The 12979-nt window shown below is 34.1% G+C and overlaps 1 protein-coding gene across 5 annotated transcripts; it reads left to right on the top strand.

The window, feature by feature from the left end:
- Window positions 1-424: 424 nt before the first annotated feature.
- LOC121223688 (E3 ubiquitin-protein ligase BRE1-like 1) lies at window positions 425-6956 on the top strand. 5 transcript variants are annotated; one of them, XM_041105777.1, is made up of 17 exons: window positions 426-957; window positions 1534-1695; window positions 1835-1916; window positions 2153-2383; window positions 2578-2739; window positions 3128-3321; window positions 3403-3486; window positions 3579-3698; window positions 3801-3987; window positions 4089-4249; window positions 4365-4436; window positions 4646-4722; window positions 5548-5742; window positions 5858-5930; window positions 6008-6094; window positions 6502-6639; window positions 6718-6956. In XM_041105777.1, exons 1-17 carry the CDS (start codon window positions 847-849, stop codon window positions 6919-6921), a joined length of 2340 nt encoding a protein of 779 aa, XP_040961711.1. In that variant the 5' UTR covers window positions 426-846; the 3' UTR covers window positions 6922-6956. The 5 variants fall into 5 exon arrangements, 4 of the variants coding, with proteins under 4 accessions (XP_040961710.1, XP_040961714.1, XP_040961711.1 ...); XR_005921006.1 differs by lacking the exon at window positions 5858-5930 and having other exon boundaries at window positions 425-957; window positions 6718-6736; XM_041105776.1 differs by having other exon boundaries at window positions 425-957; window positions 6502-6956.
- The last annotated feature ends 6023 nt before the right edge of the window (window positions 6957-12979 follow it).

Genomic DNA, 12979 nt, shown 5'->3' with positions numbered 1-12979 from the left:
ATTTAGTCCATATTCTCCCGTTGAATCATTTTAAGTCCTTATACTTGTCGAAATTTGAAATTTCAGTCTTGACATAAATAACAACCATCAATCCATTAATAGGATTTTAGTGAGTAATACTTCGAAATAACAAGCTGACATCGTATTACACATACAATAATATATTTTCCGTATCAAATTTTGAAAGTAGCTGACAATTATTGTTTGGTAAGGACGAAAATTTTAAAATTTTAACATAGACTAAAAATGACCAAATTAAAGTAAAAGATTAAATCTATAAATTTTTGTAAAGCATAGGGACTAATATCTAAATTTAACTTTTTTTAAAAGAATCGGTCTTTCAATTCTCAAAAGTACCCTTTAACATTCTCAGAATTTCAAATTTCCTTATTTCAATATACGCTCAGACACCCAACTGTTCTATTCATTTTATTATTGTTTTAATTATTTTTCAATTTCCTACTCAAGCTCTCTCTTTATACTGCGTTCTTAGATAGATAAAAAGTAAAGGGCGAGAGAAACTGCTGCGCCTAACTCTTCTTCTTATCATTAGAAAGTGACGACCCTTTTTGTTTTCGATTATAATTTTGATAAAATTAGGTTTTTGGTGAGCAACAATAAGAAACAATGAATGAAAAACTGATCGGTTAGGGCTTTCGAATTGTGATGAATTAGGGTCTTGGAACGGATTAATTGGCTATGGTTCTGTTATTGAAACATTAGTTTTTTTATTCAACCAGGTTAAGATTAAGGTTTATTTAAGGTGGATACACCGTTTGGCCTTGAAGTAGATAAAGGTTGTCTTGGGTGAGTTTCTAGGGGTTGTGAGTGTGAGGGTGGGTTTCAATGGGGAGCACTGGTGAGGCTGACCGAAAGCGGCGTCACTTTGCCTCCATATCTCCCACTGCTGTTGACTCAAAGAAGCAACCATTCTCACCAACTTCTGAGGAGAAAAAGGTATGGTGTTTGCTTCTTATTTTGTTAAAAATTTCTGATTTGAAGTAATTATTGATATCTGCTTGTCCTAATACTTAGTGTTCTATTGAATTACAATTTTAAAAAGTCAAAATTACTTAATTCTGACGGTTTTTTTCTTATGTATCAAATTTCGCATTGCTATTTTAGCATCAATTGGATGCATGTCTATATGTGGCTTTGACCTAATGTTTATAAATATTGTCATCAGCAATTTAGTTTAAATTTTGAGGATTTTTCTATTATTTTAGTGATCATAGATTTGATGCTGGTTTATTTGCTGCAAATTCCACTTCTCCTTTTACCGTATGCTTTTGGTTGAACATTTCTTGTTCTTGGATCCTCTGCTGTGCTCAGCTATGAATACGGGGTATTATTATTTTTTCAGCGTGTTCGCTTGGGGTTTGGGTAGGTTGATTTGTCCATGGAGATTTGGAGGTCCAACTTCATTTAAACTTTTTTGGGTGAAATATCCTCATGTTAGAATGGTTTCTTTTATAGCTCGTATGTATATTTGACTTTCTTCTAATGCCACCTCCTTTTATTGGTCTGATGCAGCTTGATACTCAAGTTTTGCAATTTCAGAATCAAAAGCTGCTGCAAAAGTTAGAAGCTCAGAAGGTTGAGTATTCTGCTTTTGAGAACAAATTCATTCAACTGAAGAACAAACAGAAGCCATATGATTCTACATTGCAAGTGGCGAACAAATCTTGGGAAGTGGTAAGATCCTGTACAAACTGTTAAAAATTTTGTGCATTCTGCTTACTAGAAAAGATGATAATCGTATTTATATCTTTTAGGTTTTTGCTTTATATAGTAAATTGCTTGATGGGAAATTTATATTCTACTTTTACGATAGCTGATCACTGGCTTGGAATCTCGTGCCATCCACACACAAGAAGCTGGCAGGCAAAATGGTGAATGTGCACCTAATACAGAGGGTGAGGATTTTCTTCCATGCTTTGCTTTCTTTTATTAGTGTTGTAGTCCTTTGTAATGAACTCTGAAGATATTTCCAAGGACTATGCTTTCTTAATGTTATAACTTATAATTTATAAATTCGAGTTAAATTTTGCACTTCTGATTTATAGGAGCTTTATAATTCTTCTGTTGTCAATCTTTGGTTTATTGTTCTGTATATCGACTTCCTGAGAAGGCTTTTGTATTACAAACGTAGATGGGGCTCTATTTCCTGCTGAGGATGCTTTTCTTAGCAGACTTATGGAGACAGGTGCAACTGAGAGTTCCTCTTCCAATATTTGCCCAGTGCAGATGAAAGAAGATAGAGAACAGACTGCATCTGAAAAGAGTGGGAACATATTACACAATATAGTAGTTGCAATTAATGACCTATGGTGTCTGAAGGATGGATTATATGCTGTAGTTAAAAAAGATCTTCCTATCTATGGTATGTGTTCAGTTGGAAAATGTAAATTGATAGTCTTTTCTCTTTTTGGATAAAATCTTTTCTGGAGTTATTACCCAGCTATGGTATGTGTTTAGTGGAAAATGTAAATTGTGAACTATACAGACTTTTTTTTGGATAAAATCTTTTCTGGATTTTATTATTCTGTTAACTGTGTTAACATCTCTTTATGCTAGGATCATGCAGGCAGAAGGCATTTTGTGACCTAGAATCAGAAGTTAAGAATTTGAGGTTAGCAATAGGTGATATTCATTTGAACCACAGATCTTTGGTAAGAGAGTTGCAGAGCCATAGGGATATTGATGCTAAGAATAAAGCTGAACTTAAGCGTCTGAAAGGTAATTTTCTATATGTGGTCCGGATTTGTCTGTTTATTATGCAGTTGTGACATCAACTGGTTGTCTGGATGTGACATTATTAGTTTCCACCTAAGCAAATATATCTTGCATAGATATGTTCTAAATATGTATGACATACTAAATCTTGCATTTATGTTGTAGCATGGAAGAAAGTCAGTATGCATGCCTTCAATGTGATTATTTAAATTTATGCCATCTCCACAACACTTGCACCTTATAAAATCTGTTATTTCACTCTAAAGCTGTGGATGATCCAATCAATGGGCGATACCCTTATATTGTTTTCAAATGCTAGTCAATTATAGAAACCAAATGTCATTGAAGCATCTACAAGTTTGACTCTCGTATTTTGCTATGTGTTTTGCAGGTGAATTAGAAATTGCAGTTGCAGAACTGCAGGTAAGTAATTGCAAATTGGCAACTCTTAAAGCAGAAAGAGATGCAACGAAAGGTGCATTTTTTCCTGTCTTAAACCTCGGGGGTAAGCCTGTTGCTGGTGATAAGCTCAAAGATAAGCATAGAGATCTGCAAGAAATGGAGTCAGCCCTCAAAAAGCTGTTGGTAATTCCTGATTTCCTTTTAGTTATCTTGTGAATTGCTGGAACTGAAAGTTCATCTGGATGATTAATTTGAGTTTGACAGGAGCAAGCATCCACTCGACTAACAGAACTAAAAGGCCTTCATGAGGAAAGAATAGAAATATTACAGCAGTTATCAAATTTGCAGGTATGCGTTGCTGATTATTTTCTCTTCATTTCTGAGCTTGCACTTCCTTTTATTCAGTCATATAAAATCAAATAAGTATTTTCGGTTGACAGAACACATTGAAGAGTATAAAGCGCATTTCTTCTTCCCAAGTATATCTTCTGGTGAGAGATCAACTAGAAAGGTCAAAATCAGAAGTTTCGCGGTATCAGGATTTATATGAGAAACTACAGGTTGTTACTGGTCGGTAGTTTCATTTATGCCTTTTGTCTGTCATTTTTGTTGAGGATGTCCAATTCCCATGCTGACTATAACTTCCCTTCTAAAACTTTTAGGTTGAGAAAGATAATCTGGCTTGGAAAGAGAAGGAGTTGAGTATAAAAAATGATATAGCTGATGTATTTCAGAGATCATTGGCAATTTCTGATTCTAGAGCTTCTCATATGGGGGCAGAAATACAGCGACAAATTGATGAAAGAAAGAGAGTTGAAGCTAAGCTGGAAGAGGCATCTAGAGAACCAGGTAGGAAGATAAATTATGTTTACTCTGAATCTGAACCATCTGCTGATTTTAATCTTCTATTATTTTTCTGACAATCTGCTTAAAATACATTTACACTCCAGGAAGGAAGGAAATAATTGCAGAATTTAAAAGCTTGCTTTCTTCATTTCCTGAGGAAATGAGTTTGATGCAGAGTCAATTAGGTAAATACAAAGAGGCCGTCGTGGATATTCATTCTCTCCGCGCTGACGTGCAATCTCTTTACACTACTCTTGATAGGAAGGTTAGTAATTTTATAAGTTGTTTGGTTATTCCTGGTTTTGCTTTAAGGTTTAAAGGCCCTTTGTTCTTTTCTCTATGTAGATTTGTTAAAAATTTTAAACAATTATTGTGAACAGGCGAAAGAGTGTGAGAATTTGTCTGTCAGATCTGTTGAGCAAGTTGCTGAAACAAACAAGTTGCAAGCCATGGTATGGTTGTTTAATATTTCTGCGTGATTCTGATTAAATCTATGTTGAAGAAAGCTGTGATGGGGAATTGATGCTTGTTCAAATTAAAGGAAATGTGCCTTTTATTACCTGTAAAATCTACTCGTATCAACCTTTATGCCCATCTTTTTTCTCAGAGAAGTAAAATCTATTTGTCTCTATGTATTTATATATTTTTTTCTTCACTACAGGTCCAGGAATTGAAGGACAGTGATGTGGAGTTGAAGTTGATATTTGATATGTACAGACATGAATTTACTGATTCAAGGTTTGATTATTTGTGCATGATGCTTTCTTTTATTATCTTCTACAGTAAATTCATGTGTAATTTGCATTACAGCCCGACTTTCTTTCCAAGAATTTTATGAATGCCAGAGCAATGTTCTGAAAAAAGAAATCACAAAATTTCTCCTCTTGAGTGCTGCCTGTAGTTAGAATAAGCATATTTCTCTTATGTGTTTTACTTTTTTATCTTTTATGGAAGTTGTCATATGCTAATTATGGAGAATGTTGAATATCTTATATTAGATTGATTATGATATGCTACCTCTGGTTATGTTGTGGATGATGAACTTCCTTCCATGTTGTAAGCATGTTTATTCTAGATGTAAATTAGGAAGTAACATTTCATGCATCAGTGGACTTCTTTGTTTGATTTATTTTGTTAGTCTTTATTTGGTTAGGTGGGCTTTTATCCCCATGGACTTAAAACTGGGGCTTATGATGCTTATATATAGGTTTTAGTATGTTTGGAAGTAGCATTTCATGTATTAATGGACTTGTTGCTAGATCTATTTTGTTAGTCTTTTATTTGTGTTATGTGGGCTTTATTTTTCCATGGACTTAAAACTAGGTCTTATGACACATGTATAGCTTTTGATATGTTTGAATTTTGGAGGTTAGGCTTTGACTTTTACATTTTCGACATTGAGAGTTTGAGTTTATACACTTGATTTTCAAAAAGTTGTTGGATGTGTTATTCCGGTTTATTTGTTCAACCCAAAGCAATAGTACTGATATCTTGCAACTCTTGATATGGTTCTATTCTTGATGTGCAGTTCCAGATGGTTATAATTCTTTTTCTTGATTGCAGAGATGTTTTGGAAGCTAGGGATTCAGAATACAAGGCATGGGCTCATGTTCAAAGTCTGAAATCTTGTCTTGATGAGCAAAATCTGGAATTACGTGTTAAGACGGCTAATGAAGCTGAAGCGGTATCCCAGCAAAGGTTGGCTGCTGCAGAAGCTGAAATTGCTGAGTTGCGACAGAAACTGGAGGCTTCCAGGAGGTATTAGATTTATCTTCTGAAGAAATTCCCTTTAGCTAAGAACAAATGTACTGGAAGTAATATACCATGGGTTATGAAAAGTGTGTGAAAAACATCAAGTATATTGCTATTTCAGGGGTAAGGCTAGGCTTTCTGATGTTTTAAAATCCAAAAATGAGGAAAATGAGGCTTACTTATCTGAAATAGAGGTCAGTTTCTTCTTTTCTAGGCTTGACTCTGCATTTTGTAGATTTTTTTTGAGCCTGGTATTTTGTTTTCTCCCCAGTCAATTGGACAGTCATATGATGACATGCAAACACAAAACCAGCAGCTATTGCAGCAAGTCACAGAGAGGGATGACTATAACATCAAGGTATCACTTATATGGTTTATGATATTCTTTAGATCTGATTGAAATGGTTCAGTATTGTTTTACCTTCTCTATTTATTTGATCTCTTGACAATTTGTTAAAAAACTATTTATTTTTATACTCACTAGGAATGATTGCTTTTGATTAACTCTATGCTTTCCATATTCATGAATACTTGCATAAAGATTGGGAAAATGTCTGACATGGAATAAACACCTTTGCTTGCAACCTAACCGTGGAAAACTAATGATTAGAGGAGACTGCATCATTTGGAATCTGGAAGTTCCGTTAATATGGTTCCATTGTAGAGCATGTGGAGGACTTATACTTGTAGAGCATCCATTGTCTTCTATACAGTTGTATTTTTTCTCTGGAATTTGATCTTGTTACTTATATGGTTCTCTTTCAGCTTTTTCTAGAAGGTGTTGGGTCAAAGCAGCTGCAAGATGCTCTACTCTTTGAAAAACATACCATGGAGAAGGATCTTCAGCAAGCCAGTTCATCCCTTGATTTTTATGAGATGAAAGCTGCAAGAATTGAGGATCAAGTATGCATGACTTATTTTGTATGGAATAATCTTCTACAAGTAATACAAATTTTGCGTCTTGTGCAAATCCTTTTGCAGCTGAGGTTTTGCTCAGATCAGGTTCAGAAACTGGCAGAAGAAAGATTTCAAAACTCGGTTTCATTGGAAAATACACAAAAACGATTGTCAGATATTAGAAGATCTCATCAGGCAAGGGAGTCACTAGAGGACTCACAATCTAAGATTGAGAGAAGTCGAGTGGCATTGGTGGAGTTGCAGATAGAATTAGAGAGGCAAAGGTAAATGAATATATTGGTAGTTTCTATGTTTCACTTTGTTCTAAGTGCATTGGGTGAATTCATGTCACTCATTCTACATTTCTTTCAACTGTTAGGTTAGCAAGAAAGAAATGAGGAAGAACTGGAAGTGGTGAGAAGGAAGGTGTTGCGTCTTCAAGCTGAGATTGAAGGATCATCAACTGTACAAAGGCTCAACAAGAACTTAGAGAGTACAAGGAAATACTGAAATGCAGTATCTGTCTTGATAGACCAAAAGAGGTAAAATGTGCAATCCAGATTTAGTATTCAAGGTGCCAATTGTTCAACTAGGCCCTTTTTTGTTGTTAGCTTGAGCTTTTTATTCTCTTTTGCACTGACAATAGGTTAGGGTGCTTCCGTGCAATTTGTGCAATTTGAATGCTGCAACTTCAAGAATGGTTTTTGACTTTTTAAACCGGTTATATTGGTTCTCTTCTCAGAGAGATACTCTTTTTAACATTGTTTTTATAGCTATGGTTTGTTCAATTCTGTTTCAAACAATTCTCTTGGTTTGTCAATATTTCTCCATCCATTCTCTGCATTTGTTTAGAGATTGTTTGCCTCTTTTCCAGGTTGTTATTACAAAATGCTACCATCTCTTCTGCAATCCTTGTGTACAAAAGATTATTGGAAGTCGTCACCGCAAGTGTCCAGTGTGTGCTGCAAGCTTTGGTGCTAATGATGTTAAACCTGTTTATATCTGATTTTGGAGCGCTCATCACAACTGCTCATCCATGAGATTCGGTCAGTGGTCAGCATCTTGAGTGCATGTCATAACACCTGACGCATGCATGGACACTCAAACAGGTTCTCATGTATGTTATATTAGAAAGATGTTAGAAAAGAATGTTGAGAGGAACTAGAGGTCAATGCAAATCCTATGGGGTTGTGCTTGTTTGGTCCCAGATTGTTGATTTGACTTAAATTTATTATTGTATTTATGGTGTTTGCCTCGATTTTTAACTGTTTGGGGAGCTACTGGAATCTTTTTAAGTTATTACGGTTAGTCAAATTTGAAGTTGATTGTTTAAAACAGTTGTCATACGTGATGCTGACAGCATAGTTTTGGGTCCATAAAATAGTCATAGGCGCTTGAGCAACAGTCTAATGTAGAGTTGCCTCCAAGGGGGATAGGTTTAAGCAATAAAACAACCATATCTGCGCACCTTATCCGTCAAATCTTTCATTTCCTCACACTCGTAACCTTATCACTTAATCGGGATTCTCATGGCTAACAAATCCATTTACATGGTTTTGAAATATGGGCAACTAGGCATGACTCCTATACAGGCTCTTTAATTGAGTGCTGATTGCACACCTGGGATTTTACTTTAAAGTGGGCGAAATTTCTAAATCTGAATTTTTTAGATTTTTTTCTTATCAAACAAATTAATTTAATATTTTTTAAAAATATGAATGATATAATTTTTAAAAAATTAAAAGAAAAAAATCACACTATATAAAATTAAATATTTTTTTCTAATATGTAAAAAGGAATAACTAATACTATACTAAAAATTTCATAAATATCATTATAATTTAAAAAATTAAATTAAATTAAAAAAAAACTTGGTCTTAATCTTATTTCTCAATACTAGACATCTTAAATTGCATCTTTTGTTTTTTCATAAGATCGAATTCATCAATGATAGAATCTATTAAAAATTCTCAAGCTCTCTCTTTTTCGATGTATGCCACCAAGTAAGTTGAAAAATATCCTCCATTTTGTTGCGAAACCTTGTTTTCATAATTTTCATGGTTGAAAATGCTCGTTCAGTTGTTGCAGTAGACATGGGAAGAGTTAGCACAAGACGAATAATTTTATCAAGAAGATAAATATTTGACTTATTTGTCTTAGTTAACACTTGACACAACTCAACAATTGTAGAATATTTCTGCAACTTCGTGCTTTGATGAGCATCAAGTTGAAAATGCTTCAATTGAATCTTCATGTGTAGCTTTTCTTGCTCCGTAAAATTGTTCAGATAAAAATCATTCATAAGCTTTTAAATATATTCCACCCGAAAAGCTTTATAATTATCAAGTGAATCCAAGGCGAAGCTAAAAACAAGTAACTCCACTACCTCATCATTAAATCGAGAATTCATTTTTGTTAGCAATGAATATATCAATCGATAGAACGCTCAATGTGATGCTCAATTTTTTTACTTTGTGCTCTTTGTCTCTACATTAAATTCATTTCTTTTTCTCTCGACAGTGTTGGCACCTTATGTAACACCCCAACCCGTATCTCTCACCGGAACCGGGTTACGAAGTATTACCGGAGTTTACAGATCAAACAGACAGAAATTTCAAACATTTCATATCATCAAACAAGTCATCAAAGCATCATTTTAATCCAAATTATAAACATACCAAATCCAAATCAATTTGCCTAGTTCGTGAGCACTTAAACATAGAATTAAATTCACATGCACCTATCTAGATTTAGTTCTATTTATCATGCCATAATATGGCTTCAAAACAAAAACAAAAACAAACACATATTTATATGTATAAACCAACCAAGATTAAACTTATAACCTCATTTACAATCAAATCACAAAATAATTATTATTTAGACACCCTAGGTACATGCCGACACAAAGGATAAACATCACCACATTTGAGTTCGGGATCGTTGTTGGATGCTGAATCGACAATCAAAAGTTAAGTACCTAACCTGCGCACGGGAAACAAAACCGTACGCTGAGTAAAACTCAGTGATATTTCTATAATTCGAATATTTAAAGATAAGAAATTACAAATATACAATTGAAATATAAACACATATTAATATTTAATTATTATAACAACCATATCATATTCCATTTGTTTCACAAATATCTCAATTCTCATACTTGCTATATAAATAGCTTTTCACAATTTATTTCACATTTCGTTATACAATTGCAATATCATTCCATAGTCATTTTATGAGTATATAACTCATATATTCCATATATTTGTAACATATATCACATTCTATTTTTAATTCGGTATTTCACTTCCATTCTCATACCATACCATTTTAATATCAATTATAAAAATTTATTATTCATTTATCCCTAGTAAATCGACTCGGACTCGGACGGATACACGAATCCAATCAAACATACAAGTTTGGCACCCAGTGCCTCATTGAATAATTCGAAGTAATAAATTGACACCCAGTGTCTCATCGGTTAAACCGAAGTAAATTGGCACCCAGTGTCTCATCGAATTAATCCGAAGTAGTAAATTGACACCCAGTGTCTCATTGACTCGAGTCGAAGAATCCCTGAATAGCAAGTATGAGATTGAGATATTTGTGAAATAATGAATATGATGTGGTTGTTGTAATAATTAAATATATTTGTGTTTATATTTAATTGTATATTTGTAATTTCTTATCTTTAAATATTCGGATTATAGAAATACCACTGACTTTTACTCATCGTACGATTTTGTTTCCTGTGCGTAGGTTAGGTACTTAACTTTTGATCGCCAATTCTGCATCCAACAACAACCCGAACTCAATGTGGTGATGTTTATCCTTTGTGTCGGCATGTACTTAGGGTGTCTAAATAAAGTTACATTGTGGTTTGATTGTAAATGAGGTTATAAGTTTAAATTTGGTTGGTTTTATACATATAAATATGTGTTTGTTTTTGAATCCATATTATGGCATGATAAATTGAACTAAATCTAGATAGGTGCATGTGAATCTAATTCTATGTTTAAGTGCTCATGAACTAGGCAAATTGATTGGATTGGTATGTTTATAATTTAGATTAAAATGATGCTTTGATGACTTTTTTGATGATATGAATGTTTAAAATTTTATCTGTTTGAATTGTAAACTCCGGTAATGCTCCATAACTCGATTCCGGCGAGGGATATGGTTGGGGGTGTTAATTTAGTGGTATCAGGCTTTGCAAGTTTAGTTGATTCTCGAACTGAATCGAGCTTGAATTGAGTCTAGAGATACATGCCATAATTGAATCGAATTGAGTCGGGATTTGGATGCTGGTATATTTGTTTTTGTTTATAGTTGAAAATGTCGAATGATTATAATGATTATGTTGATGATATGTTACGTTATATGTGTGTATTATGAGTCATTTTGAGGCTTTACGACCTTCACTCCTACTGTCATCTATACAAAAAATTTAAAGATTTATATTCTCAGTTACAGTTGACTGAAGAGTTCAATAGTGATATATAACGGGCTAGAGCGAGGACGGGTTAGCAAGTAAGAGAGTTCAAAGAGTTATCAGATGTTTCTGAAAATTTGGGATACGCATGTCGCTATTAAGGAAGAAGGTTATTCATGAGTAATCGACTTATTCAAGTTATGGTATTTAAAGAATGGGTTAACCGGAAATTTCTTCTGAATTGATTTCTTTAGTGGCCAGGATAATGTGGGATCATTAATGACTGTAGTAGTCAGTGGGATGGTGTTGAAATTGCAAAGATATCTGAATGCAGCTGTTATAGTTGAGTATCTTGTAGTGGACCTCTTTTGGGTATTCTATATGTTCATTTATTCTCGGAGGTATATGTAATAATCATTTTCGAGAGGTGTGCTAGAGGAAATGGTGTTGTTATCACATTGAAGGCTGAAGCCGCTCGAGCTTATGTTGGGGGACTCGTGAGGATGGTGATGCTAATGAGTTGTGACGGTATATTTTTATTGATTCAAACCTGTTTACACTTTAATGGATCTGGATTTCAATTCTTATTTAATACTAATTGGTTGAGTCGGGAAGTTTGAAGTCGAGATGTCTAGAGATCAATAGTGGTGTCGACCATTGTGCAATCTGTTTAGTGATAGGTGTGTAGGATGTTCCATTACGATACAAAACATAATCTTTCCTGTTGATTTATGATAAGCCATTGGAATTTTGATATATTTGAGTATGGATTGGCTTAGAGCACGGGGTGATTCTGAATTGCTGTAAAAAGAAGTTTATTTTCAAGTAAAATAGAGAAATATGAGGTGATGGTATTCGACCAGTGGGTAACCCTATATTTAACAATAGGGATACTTTTCACAGGGTTCGAAGCTTTTCTGCTATTTATATTCAGATTCTATTGGAAGATCTGCAGTAATTCGAACGTGTGATCCCTGATGTATTCCTGAGAATTACCGATTCCACCAGATCAAAGGTTGAATTTGCAATTGAAGTATTTCCTGGTACAGCTCAGTGTCATACCTTATATGTATGTCACATACAAAGTTAAAAGAATTAAATGTGCAACTACAAGACTTTACTGGATCATGGTTTTATATGTCCAAGTACTTCGCTTTGGGGAGTCCAGTACTTTTGTTAAAAAGAAAGATGGTTCGATGCGGCTTACATTGATTATCGCAATTGAATAAGGTGATGATTAAAAATCGATATCCTTTACCCCCGATTAAATGATTTATTTGATCAACCAAAGGGAGCTTCTGTATTTTCAAAGATCGATTTGAGATCGGGTTACTATCAGCTGAAAGTGAAAGAAAGTGATGTACCGAAGACGCATTTCGAACACGGTATGGTCATTATGAATTCTTAGTAATGCCTTTTGGTTGACAAATACTAAACCCTAACCCTAAAACTTAACCTGTATTATAGATGTACCGAAGACAGCATTTATGGATCTTATGAACTGTATTTTTCCAGCCATATCTGGATCAGTTTGTGGTAGTTTTCATTGATGATATTCTGGTCTATTCCGAAATCTAAATCTGAACATGAGCAACATCTCAGAATTGTTTTGCAAACATTACGGGAGAACGTTGTACGAAGCTTAGAAAATGTGAAATTCTGATTATCAAGTTGTATTCTTGGGGCATTATTCGCAGATGAATTAGATATGATCTGAAAAAGATGAGGCAATTGTAGAGAAAGCACTAAGAATGTGTTGGAGTCGTAGTTTCTTGAATAGCTATTTATTACCGAAGATTTAAATAAATTTCAAAGAAGCCTTGTCGATGACAAAGTGTTGCATAAGAATGTCTAGTTCGTTGGATGACCAGGTCAAGAAAATTTGAGAAGTTGATCATATGTTGACGT

The sequence above is a fragment of the Gossypium hirsutum genome, chromosome D11, assembly GCF_007990345.1.
Source record: "Gossypium hirsutum isolate 1008001.06 chromosome D11, Gossypium_hirsutum_v2.1, whole genome shotgun sequence".
Lineage (NCBI taxonomy): Eukaryota > Viridiplantae > Streptophyta > Magnoliopsida > Malvales > Malvaceae > Gossypium > Gossypium hirsutum.
This window is presented reverse-complemented; position numbering and strand designations above follow the sequence as displayed.

Bases quoted from the DNA above. Each gene is read 5' to 3' on its own strand.
- LOC121223688 (XM_041105776.1), top strand. From the start codon at position 847: ATGGGGAGCACTGGTGAGGCTGACCGAAAGCGGCGTCACTTTGCCTCC. The intron at 2,384-2,577 runs GTATGTGTTCAG...TCTTTATGCTAG, and splicing joins AAAAGATCTTCCTATCTATG to GATCATGCAGGCAGAAGGCA. The intron at 3,699-3,800 runs GTTGTTACTGGT...TAAAACTTTTAG, and splicing joins ATTTATATGAGAAACTACAG to GTTGAGAAAGATAATCTGGC.